This window comes from Tympanuchus pallidicinctus, unplaced genomic scaffold (assembly GCF_026119805.1).
Source record: "Tympanuchus pallidicinctus isolate F22 unplaced genomic scaffold, pur_lepc_1.0 scaffold3, whole genome shotgun sequence".
Classification (NCBI taxonomy): domain Eukaryota; kingdom Metazoa; phylum Chordata; class Aves; order Galliformes; family Phasianidae; genus Tympanuchus; species Tympanuchus pallidicinctus.
In genome coordinates, this window is record NW_026294747.1 from 10,074,506 (window position 1) to 10,096,502 (window position 21,997).

General features: G+C 36.6%; 1 protein-coding gene across 7 annotated transcripts in view; it reads left to right on the forward strand.

Moving 5' to 3' along the window:
• The window catches only part of INSC (INSC spindle orientation adaptor protein), a 120,412-nt gene extending 99,620 nt beyond the window's left edge, over nt 1–20,792 (forward strand). For 5 of the 7 annotated variants that reach the window (XM_052694953.1, XM_052694950.1, XM_052694948.1 and 2 more), the window contains 4 exons: nt 10,380–10,446; nt 14,191–14,346; nt 15,015–15,091; nt 16,830–20,792. In XM_052694953.1, the coding sequence (XP_052550913.1) occupies nt 10,380–10,446; nt 14,191–14,346; nt 15,015–15,091; nt 16,830–16,958 (429 nt within the window). In that variant the 3' untranslated portion in view covers nt 16,959–20,792. Of the gene's footprint in view, nt 1–10,379; nt 10,447–11,615; nt 13,587–14,190; nt 14,347–15,014; nt 15,092–16,829 lie in introns of those variants that run through there. The other 2 variants (XM_052694949.1, XM_052694951.1) reach the window with 2 other exon arrangements.
• Nucleotides 20,793–21,997: the final 1,205 nt, after the last annotated feature.

Consider the following 21,997-nt stretch of genomic DNA (forward strand, 5'->3'; position numbering starts at 1 on the left):
CTCCAAGAGCCGAATAAGAATCTGATCCTCAGCCCATTGACATTGGTGGGCTTTGGATCAAGTCCTAATTACTGTCCTTCCTGTGCTGCTGTATTGGTGCAAACAAGACCTCAGTTGTGGTGTGGTTCTAGACATGGCTTTATACTGTTAATTCATATATATAATTCTTCTTGACTTTCTGTCTTTGTTCTTCATATATTCTCACAATTTGAATTCCTTATTTCATTATGCCTTCACCTTTGTTCTGAGTGAGATGGCAGTCTGCTCCGTGGTGAGCCCTTTCTTCAAATTAGGAAGGCAGACATCTAAAGAAATGTTTATGACTTTATTAGGTAACAGATGAGTTAGAGGCCTTCTGAAGATTTGTTGGTTACAAGACATCTTATTATCTATCTAGATTAAGAAAAAACTTTGGAATGGCTAGTGATTTCCTCTCAAGCAACACCTTCCATTCCTTCCTGGAATAAAAAAGTAGATAAAAAAGTTGTGATGGCATCTGTGGTTTGTCACAGTAAGTTCCTGAGCTGACTCCTACTTATTTCTGCAGTGATGGACCTGTGATATGGTGGGTTGCTCCATTACTGAGCACTGGCTGCTCAGGTGGAACTTGAGTGCTGCTCTGCTTGACTTTAAGAGCTGTTGGCATTACTGGTCAAGCAGATCTGATAAGGCAACAGCCTTTGGAGAATTCTTCCTTCCAAGTCCTGAACAAATATGTGTTTGAGTGGATTGTTTACCTTTCAAAAGCATAGTTGTTTTAGTGTTCTATTAAAGGGCAGATTCTGTCAATTATCTTAGCTCTAAGGAATACCTTGCATTTTAATTTTCTCTGGCTAGTTGTTGCAGTGGGGATAACAGAGACCTGGCTAGGGAGAAAAATAACAGTACATTTGTTTTCAAAGGGTATTCTAAATTGCTGTTTTGACTTTTGATAGAGATACTTTAATTCTGTTTATGTACATAGTACCTTTTTCATATACATTGTCTCATCTGCTGTACATTCACCTAAGGACATAAAGTTAATTAGGCTTGGAAATTCTTTATTCAAAAATTTACTTTGCAATGTGCTACCACTATGGATTACGCTTTTATGGGCAAATGTCCATTCTGAATGATCAGATCATCCAGTCTGCTGAAATAAATACAGCAGAATTAAACTATACTAACTGTTGAAGCAGTGAAAGAACAAAGAAAGAGCATTCATAGAAAATACAGCAAAATACAATCTAATAATGTTAAAATGTGATAAAGGAGCACATGAAACTTAGAGCCCCATTTCTCACATAGGACTTAAAATAAAACATCGTACGCAAGTAAGGAAAAGTCAGTCTTCTGTTTTCATCTGTGCCATTTTCTGTCATCAGAAAGTCACAGGATGGCTTTCCATAAGCCTTTCTAAGGACAACTAGCACTGATTAGTTGACAGCCTCCACGGTAGCATGAATAGCACTTCACTCAGGAGCTGAATGTCAAATGCATTCTTTGTTGCCTGCAGAAAGTAGTTTTCTGCTTGTGCTCCTCTAGAAATGTTTTGTCTTTTGATTTCTGAGAAGCTGTTTTATGCAAATGATAAACTTCCTGCCTTCACTGTCTGAAAACTGACTCCCTCTTTCACTTTCCAGATAGTGTTAGCTTAGATGAGGTTAGAAACCAAAAATCGCATTGTTGGACTTAATGACAACATAATAATTGACCATGTAATAGCAGCAGCAGGCATTGTTTCTGTAACCAGAAGTATTACAGTGGAATTGCTTATTTTTATAACAGAATGCTTTGCATAAGAGATGTCAGATGAAGCCTTAATTTCCAGACAGCTTAACCTCTAGTTTTCTGTCAAAATGGATGCAAGTGTGTTCTCTGTTATTTTTCTTAATGTGGATACTTTTTTTTCTTTTTTCCCCTGCATAGCAGGTTTGCACTTTAAAGGCACATCTTTCAGACAGATTCCTGCTTATGTTCATGTAACACGTATGTGTTTAATGTGTGTGTGTATATACATATAATGTCAGATGTCTTAATGGAGAGAAAGCATTGTCAGAAAAATGGTTCTAACAAAAATCCTTGTCATTTAGGGCCCCTTTCATTTTAACCACCTCTACATAGAAAAATATGAAATATGTGTGTTTGTGCAAGGCACATTTATATAAAAGATTTTTTTTTCTCTCTGCATTCCCACTTGTCTCCTCAGTGTTGCTAGTATTCTCACCTCACCTGTGAAGCTGTGGAGGTAAAGTCTAACATCTTCTGATCTTCTGTTATTCAAGCGGACAAAGAATTAACGTGCAGTGAACACACTGATTTTAAAGTGCTTACTTCTAGGTCTAAAGTCAGTGAGTTATTTTTTGAAAAAGTTTTAAGTGGAGAAAAGCTTTAAGCTAGAAGGTGAAAATCAATATAGTTACTGCTTTGTTTTTGCTCTCTTTTTCTTCCCTCTCCTAAATTCTTCCCATTTTCCTTGGCATTTGGGAGATGCTGCAGGCTCTGAAGCTGAGATCTTCTTTCTCAGTTAAGGTTGGAATCTCTTAACATTTTTTCCCTTGCATGGATGACTGCAGGGTCAAAAAGTGAGCAGAGACAGATATTATTTGAAAGTCAAGAAGTTTAGATGTTTAAATGATGCCTAGCTCTCAGTGAAAGACTTTGGAAACATTCTTTTTAAAGAGAAGAATACTGAGAGGACCTGTAGACATCTTATGAAAATTCCTGCCAGGTTGCAATACTACCTCTCAACCTGTCTTTCTTGAATGCTGAGGAACTTATAACTCCTTGTCAATTTCTTTTTGTTTTTGCTTGTCATCATGAGGACTGTTAGACTCCTGACTCCATTTTGTTAAACGGCTGTCCAGATTTTCCCTTATGTTTGGAAGTCAGTATGGTCTGAGGAGAACTTGGGGCTCAGAATGGAATTTGAGCAATGAAGTCTGTGTAAGATGCCATTTTCCCTGCACCTGACAGAAGTAGGAGATAAAATCATTGCTGGTGAGGAAGGCAGTTAGTGGAGTCTTTCTTGCTTCGGTTTTCTAAGTTCTAGGAGCAAAAGAATAATGTGGGAGGCTGCCTCTCCTGCTTAGTCAGGAGAGGAATATCCCTTCTGCTGCTGAACCATCAACTAACTATTCTTTCATAGGGAATAAATATGTGTGATACCCTGGGACTTTGTGTCCTATGGCATGTTACACAAGCAGCCAGGGACAGAGCAAAGGTTGGTGATCAGACTATTGGGTCTGGCTGCAAACTGTGTTTGATAAACTGTGCACCAAAATTGTGCAATCTATTCTAATGTTTACTGCATCATGCTGAGAAAACATGTTTTCAGCTAATGCAGTTAGAAATGGAGGTGATACGTTACATAATTAAGTTTTTAAACAATATATTTAAGAAATTAAGCAAGAAACAAGACAACCACTAAGATGCAGAAATGAAAACAAGGCCCAAAGTCACATGTCCTTATATGAACTTTATGCCATTATATCACAGATATCTCAATTAATTTCCTCTGTAAGTCTGCAATTGTTTTCCCAGTGTCCCTTATTATTATTATTATTTTTTTTAAGAAAAATAATCTCTTAAACACAAAATGTTTTTGAGACAAAATGTCTGTTTAGTTATAATTCTGCCCTGCATATTCAGTTTAGATGCAGAAAATGCAACATCCAGCAATATGCAAAACAAGAGGCACAGTTGAAAGAGTGAAATTCTCATGTCAGCTGAAGAACTCTTTGCTGTTCTTTGCTAGTGGCTAGGGTTTTATTCCTGGGATCAATTCCCAATATTGTTCCTACTCTGATTTTGAAGTAGTAATTTAACTTCTCAGCATTTCTGTTTAATCATCTGTAAAGTTGGGCAGACAGCGCGCTTACTCAGTGTAAAGCCTCTCTGGAGGAAACATGTTGTGTCAGCACAATTCATTGCAGTTTTTATTCTCAACCCTTGCCTGCCAGGTTCACAGTACAATCAGGCTGGTGCAGGAGTAGAGCTAGTTCCAGCAGAATCTAAACAGGAGACTAACAATCATAAAGCTGCAAGTCTGAGCTGGTTGTGTATGTATTTTGCTACTTTTGTCTTCTTGGCTTCATTATAAAACGTGACAGCAGACCTCTAAAAGTCTCTTTTTCCACTCATCATTTTTTTCCAAAAGAGTTATCACTACCGAGCTGAAGGCTGCAATTTCAGTCTCAGTTCTAAGCAGGTGAGCTCATATCAGCATTTCTACATACTGTGATTCCTTTTCTTCTGTTTGCTTCTCAGATAGCTAACTGATACTTTCTAGGATAAGCACCAGAATTGACTTCCCGACCACTGTGCTTGAGTTAGTAGCAGCTGAACTAGATCCTGTGCTCTTTCTCACTTCTAAAGTGGGAGTGATTAACTTTTCTCTTACAGACTCAAACCATGATTCCGAGTAGACAAAATAAAATTGTTTCCTACAACTGTGCAGAAGCTTAGGCCAAATTGTTCTCTGCTATGGGGAGACCAGGTGTCTTGCATTGACTGAATCAGTTCCACAATCTAAGAAACTTTCTAATAACACAAATAATATCTTAGGGATGATCTTTTTTCCCCAGGTTTTCATCTGAAACAAAGGAAACTGTGGCCCAGAAGCAAGAAAAGAGACAGGGTCAATCTCCACCACCAGCTCAGAGCTATATTGCCTGGTTTATGGAACATTCCTATTAACTGTGCGAGCCATGCAGGATGCATTTCCCATATGCTTCTTCAAAACAAAAAAAATGTGAGAATTCTGCCCACTCCTTGGCTACTTTAGTTAGCACTACAAAATAAAATAGATAAAAAGGTAGTAAAGACATCCTTCCTACCACGGGGAAAGATTCATCTAGTCCTAGCCTCTGATACTCTGCCTTAGCATTCCAAGACTGCGGTTCCCTGACACAGTCTCGGAGTAGACGTAGAGTTCACAGGAGATCCTGTCTCTAACTGCTATTATTTTTCCATGGGAATATTTGCCTCTCCCAATGAGATGGCAGAAAGACCCTATTTGTGTAGGTATATTTTTTTCCTCTGTTTTCAGGAAGAAAACCGAATTCCCAATCAGAGAAATGGGTAGTCGATCCACTGGGAGTTACGTTTTTCACTTCAAGTGATATCATGTGCCAGAGAAAATTTCTAGAGATTTCTTAACAAGGTTTTTCTTCCCAATAGTATCCTGAAAGGTCCTTCTACCTCAACATGATGTGATGCCTGTACCTGAACCATGCTGTGTATACTCTTTTGCTATCCCCCTATGGGCTGATCTCAAATTGTGAAGTTTAAATGTTTTTAATTTACATTCAGACACAAAGACTCTCTTCCCTCTTATTAGTTATCAGATGTCCCTTTCTTCCTAAAGATGGTATCTGGAATTTTGTAGACAAATCTGATTTATCCTCATATCATTAATTTGAATTAATTACCAAATACAATATGTAGCAAAAATTAATTTTACTTAGTGATGAATCAGCCTTAAAGGAGTAATTATCTAAGAAGATTAGCATTTCTATATTGATCTATTTTGCCACTCTATTAAATTACTCAGTAATTCTTATTTTGAGCTTGTGACTTTCTATTTATGTTGGGACTATCCATAAAAGGATGCCGGACAGTGTACCTTTGCTATCAACAACAGCATATTAGCATCACACTTTTCACCTCTATAGATCTCTCCCCACAAATGAGGTAAGTGACCCTCAAATGTGGAAGATATTGGCCCTTTAACAAGCTGAAATGTGTGCTTTCATCTTTCAAATCCTACTGCATTTTTCTTCCTGAGTAGCTGGTTTCACACTAATGAGAAACACTTTAAGATCATCTTATATCTCCCATTAAGGGTGAGTTATCTCAAGCAGTAAAGAAGCCTTCTGTTTTCTATGTGTTCTTTAGGTTTAAACCTCTTTGTCACTTAAAGCATTTGAGTTTTACACTCACAGCATATGCATCTGTATTTATAAAAACATTTTCAGCTCGTTTTCATTTTTGTTACAAATGGCCAGTACCTTTATTCACCAGTTAATGAACATTAGTCACCATTACCTGCTCAGAAAGAGAAGCGTTATGATGTTACATGGTTTTAGTAAGAAACTCTCCAGGTTGACTGATGCTCCAGAATTTTTAGACAAAACCATTTTAAAGATTCTTAACCCTAGTTTCTCAAATTTCTATTCCTCTTGACAACTGTAATTCCTAAAGCTCACTGCAAAGTAGGCCACAGAAATAAAAAGAAAGGTTCGTCGTACCAGGACGTGTGAAAGGCTGGGTGGGGGGAAGGAAACTGTGTGGAACTAAAAATGTTTTGATTGATTTTTGTTTTAGTTTATTAGAGTAAACAACAGTATAAACATTGCCAATTATAATAAGTTTCATTGTCACTAGAGAGGGATGTATCTGTGTTTACTATTCATTCCATTCATAGAAGTATACAGATATTTAGTCAGATTTTTAATTAATTTCCAGAGCAACTTTACAATAATATGATGCTGTACTGACTTCTGAAAAGCCTGAAACGTTTCTATTATTTTTAAGTGCATTTATTAAATAGGGAACATTTGCATGGATCTGAACTGGAGCCCCCTTGCTCCAGAATTTTTCTGAGCATTTAAGGGCAGAAAACAAACTCTTTAGTCTCATTTTACCTTGTAATAAGTCACATTAGTGGGACTATCTGCATGTTAATATTTTGATAAATTGCCACCTTTTCATGGGGTGCTAAAATACAAGCACATCTGACAGTTCTCCTGCTGGCATTTTGTGTTTTACTGCTTCACTACCTGGCATGTGTAGGTGGGCAGTGCATAGCACATATTAGCAGCTGGGTGGTGAATGCAGAGATAAACCCCAGAGGCCTATTCCACTGGTTACTAGTAGTGCAGTTCATGCAACACTGACTGGAATTATTCAGCTTTCATCTGGATGCACACAAATGTCTTAGACAGTTTTATATTTGTACACTGTGTCCATTTTGCACGATGTTCATTACTTCAGCATTTGAGAATTATAATTCTTCAGAGTTCCCTCATGAGTTACCCCTGGTATTGCAAATTCTTTTGGACAAATGATTTTTCAAAATAGATATAAGCTAACTGAGAAACTAGCAATAAAGAGTCTCAGAAATAATTGTGTTGAAATGCTTGAATTTTATAGAACTAAAGAGCTTAGGCAGCTTAAATTTCTTAAAAGATTGAGAAGTAATTCTCTAAGCCCCAAACTGGTGCATAAGCCAAGTTCTTGACTGGACAGAGAAGGAATGAAAAAGAGCTATAAAACCAAGACCAAAAAAGCCCACAAAACACTGCTTATTCTGCTCTAACCACTTTTGCGATTGGGATCCACATCCAGGAATTCTGTCAACATGCAGTTACATTTTTACTTTTCAGCTGGTCCAAAACTGTCATAAATGTTTCTTTACCTTGAAATATAGCACATTATTGTCTTCTGAGAGAGAGAATGAATCAGAAATGCATGGTTTCAACCACAGTATGACTAGCATGGCTTTAGACTAATGACTGAACACGGAAAGATCTGAACTGTATGGACAGTCAGCTTAGCTTCTCTGAACAGGACCCAAAAAATATGTCTGTCCTTCCATATAAGACTACTAAACAGTTCAGTGACAAGCACACTTTTCAAAAAGTATGTCCTTCTCTTCCTGTACTTCATGTTGCCCTGTTGACAGCTAATCTAATAGAGTTTATGGATTTTTATTTCTTTTGTACTTATAATTATTTTGTACAAAGCTGCAGCCACCAGATTTATGTAAGTACTCCTGTCAGAGATGAGCACTTGAAAGTTTTGGCTGGTCTCTATAACTGAGCCCACAGTGAACTTAGCTTGGGTTAGTCTATTGGAGAGATCTGCTAGAGATACAAAGATGGAAGGGTCAGGATCTAGCTCCAGAGCAGATCTGCTCACTACACATAGAGACACTGAGGTGGTGAACTGCTGCTGGATGGGATTAGTGTTTGCAGTATATGGTTTCTATGGCAGTACATTAAGAATCTTGCCTCAGGTCTGGCAGTAGATTCTGAGAACAGATATTTTGCCAAGAATTCTCCAAATGATGAAGCAATTGTATCTGTGTTTTTGGTTTGTTGTTGCTTTATCCCCTGGAAAATAAAATCTGATAATCTTTGCTTAGTAGGATGTATGCAAACTCTACACTTCAGTAAATTGCAAAGGTTGGTGGAATTTGCAGGCCTCAGTATAGGCTTTCCAGATGCTTCTGGAAAAGTTCTTATTGGTTTGCAGTCAAGTGTAAATCCTAAGGAAATCTTGCTACATTAATACCAGTGCTGGTAGGAGTGTTCTTCTTCAAAGCAATTTGAGTCTACATACAAGTCTGTTTTCCTCTAGAGACTTTTTCCTTAAAATTACACACCCTTGAACTTTGGTCTGTATTATAGAGGAAGATTTTATGTAGGTCGCATGTATAGTGAATTGTAAAAGAGGCAAATATAGCAGAAATACAAAATTTTAAGTCAACTCCTTGTTCAGCTTGCCTGTTACGTGTTCACGTGTGTTATGTGTTATGCTCTGTCACATTTAATTGTTAACATGATGCTTCTGGAAAAGAAAATCTATCCATATGAGTCAGTTAACTGCAGTTTAACTGCCTTTAGAGTTCTAAAAGACGACTTAGGTAAAACCTAATACTTATTGAGGGGAAGATTTAAACATTTTTGCAAGAGGTTATGTATAAAACCTTTTGGCAGTAAATGCACTGCAAAATAAAGGGGCTATGTAATCAATACAAAGGAGTCTGAAGTACAGATGTAAGCACCGTGCAAATAATTTTTTATGTGAAAAGATATACACAAAATATTTTTACATATGAAAATACTTATTAGACAAAATAACTTGAAGCAGTGGAATAATTGGCACATATTCAAATTATGGTTAATTGAATTCTTCATCTGTGGCTCAGAGAGCCACATGGGGTACAGACTGTGCATAGAGGAAGTAATTTTCATTAACAGGATATAATTTAGAATGGGAAAACATATACACTCTGCCTGAAACACTGTTAATAATTAATATGGAATAAATACATAGACATGTACTGTGTTACCATATTTCTACCTGTCACTCTAGAGTTTCAGCAACTCATTTGCATCCTAAGTAAGTATATTTATTCAGAGAGATGACACTGTAACACTACCTTTGAAAGTGGAAGACCTTTATGTCACAGCACCGAAAATGACTCATCCTTTTTACTGAGATGGCAAAGTGAAATTAGAATCATGATTTGATCTACTTACATCTTTCAAAGAAGTTTGCATGTCTCTGAACAAACACTGTACAGCTTCTCAAAAATGATAAACAGTTCTCAAACTGATCATTACTTTTGAGACTGTATTTCCCAGCTACAACAGAGACAAAAGGAATCTTTTAAAAAACACACTACTTCAATTTCGTGTTCTAATTATATATAATATTTATTATTTTGTCTCTTATACATTTTGTTAATATTGAGATATATTTGCATATATGAAGCAAGTTATTTGAAGAATAAAGTATAAAAAAACTATTATGCCTGATGAATGAAGAAAGTATATGATATCAGTGAAGGGAAGGGATGAATGAAAGCCAAAATGTCTATTTGATTCAAGCTCTGTCAATGGCTCAGTGCATAAATTTTAAGCAATCTGCGTTGCACTTAATCCTGAAAACGATTGATGTTATTTTGGATAGAAAAATCTGTAAATCAGGATCTCTTGGGCTTCTCTTAGTACAAAACTTGATTTTGGTCTTAGCTCAGGAAAAGTGTAAACATGCTTAAGACCAGCTCCATTTGAGACAGAGCTCTAACATGCACGTAATCTATGGCTTCAATAAAAGTGAAAAGTGTCCCTAGGATAATACTTTGAATCATGTTGAAGATTCCTCGACATTTCAGCTGACCCCTGAAGCAGAAGGGTAGCGAGAGCCTTGAAAGTACGCGACCTTAGTAGACCTTAACCTGCCCTGTGACCTCTGCCTGAGAAGGAAGGTGATGGCAGACATCTGAGGGAGGGCAGTTACTAGATGAACCCTTGTAGGTCCTCCAGGCATTTTAGTTGGTTGTTTTTATAAATGTTTCTTTCTCTTTCTTCTAATTTGAGCAAACAATTGTTCTGCTGCATAGATTTTCATGACATGCTTTTATGCATGAGTATAGTAGTGCAAGGAAAAGATTCTTTATTTCTCTTGTCTGGATTTCAATTATCAGCCATATGGTAAAGAACCTCGAGAGATGAGAAGTGGGAACAGACTGTTAATCTACAAGAATGCTTTTTAATTCTACTCATTTTGTCATATTTCTGCCATACTTATTTTATACACTACAGTCCTATTTAGTCTTTCTGAATTGTAAGGCTGTACTTAGCATTTCCTTTTCTTTATAACAACAGGTGGTAACAATATTGGCAAACATGTCTGTCTTAGACCAATGTGCTTCAGAAATCGTTCAAGGAAATGGTATGTATTTTAACTGAATTATATTCTGCATGTGTCTGTGGACAATATTTGAAAGGAAAGGAATAATTACTAGTTAAAGGAGAAAGGCTTCAGAACTAATACTTCACTTTGCATCCCCTTTCTGCTGGATATTGCATATTGCTGCAGGGTGCAAAGTGAGTCCTTGGGATGGTTCCATGCAATGGAAATTAATTACCACTGCTTTAGAAAACTTTGTGTATAAGGCAGTAAACTGATTGTGTGTGTGTTAACTTATTTGTAGACAGAATGCAAGGTGTTGGTTCAACAACTGTTATTCTTGAAGTCACATTGTGTAAGGTGGCAATTCTTACACATTGAAATATATTGTGTCACTTATATTATTATTATATATTATTGTTTCAAATATATTGAACCCCTTACTGTTTTTGTTTGACTTTGCTCACGAGTATTCAGAGACACAAATTTTGAAGCACTGTTTATATTACTGTGCAGCGCTTGCCAGTTTTTTTCCACACTTCTTTAAATATCACATTGTGAGAAATTCATGATACCAAAAAGAATTAAGTCCACCAGAAGAAAGCTTACAGGTTAGGTTAATAACTGTATGAATGAGAACACAGGAAGACCTAATTGCCTTACTAATACATCTCTCAGCATCTTCGTGGCTAAGGTAAACTGTAAGCTTTTTTTTTTTCCTGTACTCTCTAGTGAGAGATATTCAATAACTGTTTTACATACGTTGCCTTTTCTGTCCTAGAAATATCCCTTCCACAATTTTTTAAAATTAATGTTTGATAGGAATGGCTTGGTTTTGGATCCATTTGAATCTCAAACATGGATGGAGGTGGGAAAAAGTATGTAGAAATAGATCTTGAGATAGAACTGGTCTGCTCCAAAGTATGTAGCTCTCTCTGAAAATAATGCCTTCTATTTCCTTCCATGGATAGGAAACAGGTACAAAGACCAGAATAACACTATTTGATAGTGCAAATTTTCAGCTCCAAAATATTGATTTTCAATGCTGTCACCACCATAGCTATTCCTTTTCACTGATGAACAAGAGCCTGCATGCCATGCTCATAATAATCTGCACTAGAGGAGATGACCCACTGTTTCACAGCTGCTATGATGGAGCTGTCGCTAGGAAAATGTTGCTCATGCGGTCTATCTTTCATTGGCCTGTACAGATGGAGGTCAGAAGGAGCCAACCAAATCTGAACTAAACGGTGAATGTGGTAGGACGTTCCAGCCAAGATTGGCAATGTGCTCCAGGGTCTTCAAATTGGTACGCGGCCTGGCTTTATCATGGTGCAGGAGAAAGGTTGTCTTCTTCTCTATCCTGACTGTGGAAGTTCAGGGCTTTGGCTTAATCAGTATCATAGAAGTCAGAATTGATAGTTTGTCTGGCTTCCAGGAAATCTAAAAGGATCATCAAAATACAGTGCTGATGTCTGTGTCTTTAACCTCTTCTTTAAAGGGAATTCATGTGTTGCCATTGCATAGTCTACTGTTTTGACTCTGGCTTGTAGGGGTGATATCATGTCTCTTCGCCATTAATGGTGTATTCCAGGAAACTTCCACCACTGGTCTCATATTAATATGTCCTGACAAACTTGCATATAGTGTTCTTTCTGTTTCTCTGCAAGCATTTGTGGGACTCACCTGGTGCAAACTTTGTGACAAACCAATATTGCCACCATCATTTCCAATGCATTGAAGCCAACACTCAACTTCATACACACTGGTTTAATTCACCAGTTTGCCCAGATGAACTAACTGAGATGCTTTTCATGATGTGACAGCTGTGCATGGCTGTTTGCAGCGTGGGTTGTCTTTCGCATTACTGTCACTACTGCTGAAAAGCATCATCCACAGCCTCACTGTGCTAACATTCACTGTTTGTTCTCCATAAACATTCAGCAAGAACCAGTGAATGTCAGTGTGTGCAATTTTTTTCCGCATGGAGCAATCCAATTCCACACCTTTGTTTCATCAGGACTTTTGTGTCAGACGCCATTTTGTCAGACTGCCCTTCTGCTGCCATCAATCACAAAGCAACAAAATGATGGGAAGGTTCAGCCTCTACTGCCACACCACCAATATTTTCCTGTGATGTTGTGAGCCAACATAATAAAATAGGAGGCACTGCTTTCAGCTGCCCTTGCAATACTGGATTTAGCTGTTTCTTGTATTTCAGTGCAAAATTTGTGTTCTGAGCACATAAATATGACTGACAAGGTTCAGACACAACTAATTTGCTTGTTGGGATCCATGTTTACAGAGAAGTAACATGCATGGAAAATTTTGCACGCCTTGGAGATAAGCAGATTGATTATTTAATTTGGGTATCTGTTTCCTTGAGCACACCAGAAACTGTTTTGTTCTTGGGAAAGGTGTTTGATCATGTTTCCACAAGTGCACAAAGATCATAAAAAGACAGTCAAGCATGAAGTGCTTTGTAGCACAGGGACATTGCTTTGAAAGAACTCCAGCAAGTTGTTGCATACTCATTATAAACTGTACTAGATTTATGTGTGTTCACACCACTAGTGAACTGTGACTAGAAGTAATAAAAAATAAACACACAATACCAAATAGCCCTTTCTCTTTCCTAAAAGAATACAGAAGTGTTTTCTCTAATCCACCCTCAGTGAAACATGTAATTAATGAAAGTGTGTATGTGATAAAGTTTGTGTATACACACCTTAATGGAAATTCATACAGAAGCATTTGCCCCCTGGCTTTTCAGAAGTTGGCACTCAGCTTGTGTATAATAGCTTATTGTATTTGCCTAATACGATGATAATTAGATGCTGGTTGAAAGCCATACTTACACATGCACTAGTGAGAAGGACTTTAAGATCTTGTAGAGTCTGGATGGATTTTCTTCCCAACTTTGACTTATTTTGTATGTCAATTGATCATTATCTCGTTGTGTGATTCTGGTGCTAATTCTCCTAATTATTTATGCAAATATTCTAATGGTTAAAATCCTCTGATGCTACCTAAAGTAATCTGAATTTCCTAATGGCGTATGGAGTCTAATAGCACATAATTGTCCTTACAGTTAAAATAACTTAGAAAATATAAATCAGCACAGTCTCTGGTTTTCTCCTGCTACAATGTGAGTATCTATTCCTACAGGTAAAAAAAAAAAAGTTGAGAAAACCATTTTACATTTTTTTACCATTTTACCATTTTTTTATTCTGAACTGAATAGTCATCACATGGACACAGAACTTCATAATTTCCCTCATTAAGGGGATGCAGATTACTGTAAGCAGTTTGAGATGGAAGATTTTAAAGGCTTGCTTGAAATTACATAAACTTGGAAAAAAACAACCACCACCACTTTTACTTTCTTTTAGTCAAAAGGAAAACCTGAAATATCTTCCTAATGTTTTTGAGGTTAGTGACAACCTTCAGGCTAAATGAATGTTTAAATGAAATTAAGGAATATTCATCTACTTTTCACAATTGTATTTGAGTCAGTATGTATTTGAGCTGTTTCCAAGCAGATTGAATGGAAGAGAAAAGAGTTAGTGCATTTTCTAGTTAAAAAATGTCTGCAGTTTCCTGGTGAAAACAAACATTCACTGATGGGCCAAAATACAGATGGCAAAATTGCAGCTCACATTTACGTATTCTTCCTGCCCTAATCCAGTAGTGATTATATTTACCTATCTTTCTATTCCCCATTACTATTATAAGGTGATATATCTTGTTGGAGAGAAATTAACAATGGCTCTTACATCCTTGTAGGTGTTCAGCTTTTAATGGAAATGCTCTTTGAGAGGTCATCTTCAGGAAATTCAGCAGAAGTTGCTGCTTGTGAGCGAGTTCAACAGAAATCTGCAGTTACACTGGCACGACTCAGCCGGGATCCTGAAGTGGCAGATGCAGCTGTAAAACTCAGCTGTAAGGATGTGTCACTGGGTTAATGGAAAACTGAAAAAGAGGGAGAAACTGTCAGCCAAGGAGAAGCTCTTTGCATTTTTTTAGCCTTACCTGGTACAGTTTGTGGGATAGGTTTCCCTATAAAATCTCTTCAGAAGGTGAGGAGGTTGTACTAAATGAACCTCTGGCTCAATTCCCAGAGGAACCTGAGGTACAGCTTCCTCTCAGCGCATAGCTGTGACAGACTGTGACAATCAACTCAAGACTACCTCCCACACTCCTTTATTTAAAGCCTAGTGCAGGATCCAACAGTGGTCATAAAACTCAGATTCCTGCAAGCTCAGATGTGATGAATCTGATGGGAAGCTACATATTCTTTTGGATGTAGATTTTTAAAGACACGTGGGAGAATTGATGGGGAAGAAAGAGAATCATGATTTTCGTTCTGAAAGAGCAACAAAGGGTAAAAACAATGCATTTCTTGTTTCTGATTTATGACAATCAATCATGAACTGCTAACTCCATGGAGAGTCCCTTAAGTATCTGCATAGCATTTTGCATTAGTAAACTTATCTGGTAGGAGAGATAAATATTAAAGTTTATAAGGGAGAAAGACCTTTTATCCTTATTATCTCAGAAGTAATTTGTGTTTCTAAAATATTTCTCCCAATACTCTTCTGTGCTTTCAGGTATTCCTCGCCTAATTAAACTTTGCAGATCACCAACTGAAAGAAATAACAGTGATTCTGTTTTAGTAGCATGTCTGGTAGGTACCTTTTTACCATCTTCTTGTGCTTATCCTGAAATATGGATAAAATGCAGCCCTTTCAATTTCAAAATGCATAAGCATTGCAAAAACATTCTAAATTCTTGCCAGGAATTTAAGTATAATACTTTACAGTGTCAATAATTTTTCTTCTGATTGAAGATTTAGACACGTATACGTGACTTCATATTACTGAGAAATTTCACTAGAACACTTTGTAATTTAAAGTTTCAATCACTCTTAAACTTCATTCTCTGATGATGCTGTCTTTGCTGAAGTAAGTCCTGTGATCACAGAGACAGTAGCCCTTTATCTAGGTGCATGAGCACACGTGTATGTGTGTGTGAAAATATTTAAGTAAAATAGCCAGAGTCTCTATGATCCATTTTTTTCTTCTTAAGACTCTCACACAATATAGAGCTCAGCCAAGGAGTGACCAGCAGAAGGTTAACACTGCTTAAGAGAAAAATCCTTGCTGCTTGTTGGCCCCACTTGGTTATTGTTGCTTTGGTTAACACACCTAGTTTGCACATGAAAAGTTTTGTTCATTTAAGCAGAACTTATTCAGGATGAAAAAGGTTTGTATTTGGGCGCAAGAAATTCCATGGTTATTCCACATATGAGCTGAGAAGAGTGGTTAATCTTGCATGGCTTGAGCAGAGGCCATAGAATGACAGCAGCAAACTAGACGATGACTTTCCTGCTGCTCTGTCTCACTGAAGTTCACAGAATCACAGAATTGCAGGTGTTGGAAGGGACCTCAAGATGTTCAAGTCCAAATCCCTTCTAAAGCAGGTATCTTACATTCACAAAACTTGTGCTGCACATTCCCTGAATTCATACCTATTTCTTGAGTTGTTACCTGCTTGTCTCAGCACTTCTGCTTCTCTTAGTGTTTTAGCAACTGCTGGATGACACTTTCTGTAAACAGGGCAAAATATTGTGCTTGAGACAGATACACTGCCTCAGGTTTGTAAGTATTGGCACTGAAATCTAAGGGCTTTCACTGTTTGGTATTTTTAGCTTGGTTCTTTACCTCCTGTGCATTTTGAAGCAGGTGATTAACTCTTGTGGTAATGTAGCACTGATAAACACTGTGAGGATAGCTGATCACAACTGTCAGACTTTACTAGCTTAAAGACAATTTTTGTTCTTGAAGAAAACCAGCCTCTGTTCAGTTGTTTCTATAGTGTTAGATTGCTAAAAGGTATGAAATTATATATTCTTATCTGCTGAGAAATACTAATCTCTTAGAAAAGGAGAGGTTATAGATAATAGTATGATCAAAGGAATTTGTTATATAGTCTCATAATACGAAAAATTAGCGGTGTTGTTTGTTTCCAAGTGGTTTGACATGTTTGGTTTCTTTCTATTACCCTTTTATCTAAAAGATCTTTATTCCAGACTTTGCTTACAACTATGGTGGGAGAAGCTTACAATCAAAATGCTCTGGCTGTCATTCTTTCCTTCAGTATCCCACTATCCCCGCTTCTCGTGTCCAGGAGTAATCTACCCACAAAGAATTGTTGTTTAGTGGCTGATTCTGAGGGGGAATAGTAGAGAACAGCAGTGAAAGTTTAGCTTGATAAAAGAGTCCATGTAACTGAGTTGATCTGTTTTGAGCCTTGGCTGCTACTTGGAGATTGTTGTAATGGATTCCTGCAATGAAGACTTTCTCAAAGCTTAAATGCATTAATTTTTTTTGTTTTGTTTTGTTTTGTTTTGTTTTGTTTTTTAGGCAGCGTTAAGAAGACTAGCAGTTATGAGTCCTGATCGACTTGAAGATTCAGATTTTCAGCAGTTAGTAAAGCCTAGGCTTGTGGATTCCTTCCTGCTGTGCACAAATATGGAAGAGAGCTTTGTATAAATGTGAGCCAAAAGCAAGATATTCTTTGAAAAACAATCAAGATAATACTTACATAATGAGATAGTACATACTCAGTTTTACTTAGATGTAGTCCTATTGTTATTTATGACTTATTTATTTTAAGACCATGACCATGTGGCTTGTGGACAAAAGAAATACAGTAAACAAAATTATTTCTGTGGTTTGTAAAGGTAAATTTAAAAAAAAAAAAAAAAAGCAAAACAGCACAAAAACTTCCTATAGTAAGGCATATTAGGAGATTTTATCATTGCAGCCTGACAATTATTGTCATATTTAGTAGAACTGAAAGAAGGTATAGAAGCCAAGAATTTGGTGCTCTTATTTTAAATGCTTGTAATGATGTCTCATTGCTGATATTTTTCTATAGTTGGAACATTTTTCAGTTTCTTTAGCAAATGCATTAATCTGTTGCATTTGTTGCATCAAAAGAGAAATGATCCTTAAGGCTGTAAATGCATTCTTTAAAACGAACGGGATGTCGCCGTCTAAGTCCTTATTGTTCTATCTTTTAATAGAGTTCTGAAGATTTGTAAATGAGATTTTTTCAGAAATTTTTCAAATATTGGCTTGGCATTATGTTAGAGGGCATTTCTTAGCTGTATGAAGATGTGCTTCATTAGAAGATATGTAAATACAGACAACTTTTATTTGCATGTAAAGAAACTAAAAGACTTATAGAAAAGTCTTCCTGAGATCAAACCTATCATAAGTGTGAGATTTAGGATCACTACACTTTAATAATCTTCCCTCCTTTCCAAGCCTTCCAAGAAGTGGAAGTGAGTACATACAGACGTGTTTTTAATACTCAGTTTACTACTTCTACAAAAAATTTTGCTTGCATACGCTAAATAATTAGAACAGGTAATTGCAACTTGAATTTCCATTTGCATTTTTTAAAGCTAGTCTTGTATTTATAAAGCTGTGAAACAGGACTTCCAAGAATTCTTGGAGTTGATACAAGGTGATTTTATGAGTAGAATACAAGAAAAAGAATAGAGTTGATTTTAAAAATAGATTCATCTTTTTCTTTTCATCAAGAAGCCATATGCATTTACAATTAGTCTACCGGCAGTATCCTGAGTGTTTTCTACCCCAGCTTCGCACAAAACGTTCTGTAAGTTATGAAAGTATATGTAATTTTTTCTTGATGACTTGCATCCATTGCTCTGGATCATTTTGTGATTGAAAACTTTATGGTGCTAGGACATATGCCAAATAAATAAGTACACTTCTTTACTGTACTTACTTCATAGATATCTTAAGCAACTTAATTCATTAAAGCTTATTTAGTATTATGCGGTTTTTAGATGACAGGCACCAGGAAATTGCTAAGCCGTGTTTGCCTTCCACATTTTCTTTGTCTGAGGAATCTCCCTTGCTTCAAGCAGTGACAAATGGTAACCACCTTTTCTTATATTCTAGAATATATGTTCTAAGAAGTCTTTGCCTTAATAGTTCTTCAAGGGAAGTTTTAAAAACATTAAAAGACACACAAGAATGTCTTAAGCAACTGTTCAAAGATAAACAGTGAATCAGATGTTTCACAGATGTGATTTCCTAGTAAGAGAAGAGATGAATTCTACTTTGTGTGCATACTTTGAGGCAACTCCTTAAGTTTACGACATTGAGACATATTGTACTGCACAGCTTTCAAATTATTACTCAAGTGACTGACAACATTTTCTTCACATAGCAGAAATGTGTGTATGCTTTGAACAGTAGAATCAATATTCTTCATGTAAAACAATGAACTCAAAACTCATAGTAGGACCTTATGTTCATTTCTTATGTTGATAATCTCTAACAGAACACAATCTGTCAAAACCTGTCGCTTAACGCTGTGCTGAACATCATTCTGTTAACTGCAGCTAACATCAGAAACTATTCATTTGTACACAGGGCAGTTTGTCCCATAATAGATGATGTTAAAATCTCATGAAAAAGAAAACAAATAATTGTGGGGCATATACATTCAGAAAAGGGCAGAGATGTTCTCATGATCATGGCAATGGAGTAGTATAGTAAAACTGGGAGCTCCAAATCCAATTTACACTGATATTACTCAGGAAAGTAGCAGTGGACTTTCGATAGTTAGTGCAAATGTAACAGTCTCTCTTATGGAAAGTACGAGCAGACTGTTGGACAGTTGTTGCTCATAGATCAGAATCATAAAACCAGGGAAATTTCAGTGCTTCCAAGGCAAAAGGCCTAATTCCTGGGCCTTCAGAAGTGCAGCTTAACTGTAAGATAGTAGCATGCTAGTGTCTGTATATATATATAGACGCAGCTACGTGTGTATGTATGCATTTATCCCTTAATCTCCTTTTTTTTAATAGAGGTTGTTATAAAAGTATTTTATATATGTGTTTATATACATAAAAATAATTTGAGAGCGCAATCAAATGTGGCAAAAAAAAAAAAAAAAAATTTGGCTGCAATTGGAATTCAGAACAGTGCTTTTCAGTATTCTTTTTCTTTCAGTAATGTCAGTCTTTGAAAACAGAAAAACAAAATGAATATGTTAGGCATGGGCACGGCATCAGTTCTCATGCCAATCCATCCTGCAGTCTGAGGCAAGGATGTAAAAGCTCTGTAACCACCTGTTTATTGCTCTTGTGAGACCTGACTTTTGCAGATGATAATAGTGAATATAATAGCACTGTTCTTGATTGTGCCTTACCTAGGCAGGAAGTGCTCATTCAATTGAAAGTTCAATTAGAAATTAATGAAAAGAAATAATCTCAGATAGTTTATTGCAATCTGTTCTGTAAAACTCTTCACAAGATATATTTCTGCAATCAAAAAGACGTTATATTTTCAGTATAGTATCAAGTAATTTAGTATCCACACATGTAAAGTAAATTCATGTAGCTATTAAGAATATGCCATTATGACCCATAACATTTTCAAGCCATTTCAAACTTGTCTCAAACAAATATTCAGTGAGCAGGCCAGTAGGAACAAAGAAGTTGACTTTGCTCTCAGGTACAACAATGTGAATCCAAATTAATTGACTTTACTACAAATACTCTCTGTCTGTAAGTATGTAGCCATAATTCTGAGCCCATACTGTCTGTTCATCTGTATTCATATTATAAATGTGGCTGTTTACAGAAAGAAAATACACTTGAATGAATCTCATATTTGTAGTTGCAAAATATGTAATGAAAGAGCCAGTTCAGAACCTCTGTCATTTAAGTGTCATTGAAACCATTTTTGCTACATCTGAATTTTTCATCTAAAGTTGTGCACTTTATTTTTATATATGCTAGAGTTTATGGTAAAACAGTCATCCTGCTTCCTTTCTTCTTCCTTCATTAAAAATTTAAAAGTCATTAAAAATTTGAAGTACAAAATATCCATTTCTTTGGCTGAGTTTTGGATCCCCAGTGTTTGCTTTGACTGTTATTTTCAGTTTTTTAATTTTTAAAATGAATATTTGAAGGCAGAATAAAAATGCTTAATGTCAATGTAGTATGAAACAAAATATTTCATTTCAAGAATTTCACTCAAGTACCCTGTCTGGTGTATGAAAATTAGGGCTCTGTATATATCTTTAATTAGCAGAGTAAGGTAGAAGGCATCAGTAACACCTGTATATATCCGTATGTTTGGACTCATTACTCTATAGAGAATGCATGTAAGTTAGATATTAGCTTAGTTATTCTGGAAACTGAATGTTATAATTGCTGGAATTGTTTCAATTTCATCTAAATTGTTCTGAAAATTTTAGTTTTTGTATGTTTCTAGAAATGTTGGACAAGTATGCAGTGGATTGCAGAATTCTTAGTAAATGATTTGTGTTCCAATGGCTTTGGACAGTGTGTTCAATTGCTGGCTTTAGTTTGAACTGTTTAAAGATATATGCAGCCCAGATATTTTATTTGTAGAACATTTTTCTCTCGGATTTTTTTTTTGTGTGTGTTTAATATATGATTCATTTATGTGGTACGTTACTTGTCTGACATTTCTGTTTAAAATAATATTTGTATCTACAAGAGGCAAGATGACATCTTGGTAAATTTGTTGACTTACCTATTTTCTAAGGTTGCCTATTAGTATTTGAAACAGGATTTGGTCTGCAGAGGGTCACATTGCCTAATGAGAAGACTGATTATCTATCTTGAACGACTTGTTCTAAATATCTAATCTTCAATATCATGCTTCTAAGCAATGGACAGCCAAAATCACAGAATTGCAGGGGTTGGAAAGGACCTCAAGGGATTGAGTCCACCCCATGCTAAAGCAGGTACCCTCCTGCTCAGGTCAGAGAGGAATGTGTCCAGATGGATCTTGAATATCTCTATAGAATGAAATTCCACAACCTCTCTGTGCAACCAGTTCCAGTGCTCTGTCACCCTTATAATAAGTAAGTTCTACATGTTAGTACAGAACATCCTATGTTCAACTTTTAGGTTGTTTCTCCTTGTCCTGTTGCTGCATAGCACTGAGAAGAGCCTGGCCTCATCCGTTTGCCTCCCATCTCCCTTTAGACATTTGTAAACTTTTATCTGATCCCCTCTCAGTCATCTTTACCCCAGACTGAACTGCCCCGGGTTTCTCAGCCTTTTCTCATAAGGGAGATGCTCCAGGCCCCTAACCATCTTTGCAGCCCTCTGCCCAACTCCTTCTAGGTGATCCTTGTCTTTTTGAACTAGTGAGCCCAGAACTGGACTCACTAGTCTAAATGTGGCCTCAGCAGGGCTGAGTAGAGGGGGAGATAACCTTCCTCAACCTGCAGGCCACACTTTTTAATTGCCTTTCTTGGCCACGAGGGCACGCTGATGGCTTATGGCCAACCTGTTGTGCACCAGGACCTCCAGGTCCTTCTCTGCAGCACTCCTCTCCAGTAGGTAAAATAACATTAGCTTCTTTAATCTTAGAAATCTATTCTGATTTTTCCGTTCAATTTTATGTTAAATTTAATATACTGAAAGTTACCCTCTACTCACTAACTGACTCACTACTATTCTTATTTTTAAAGGTAGCTAGGGAAATGGCATTGAGCACTGAAAGAT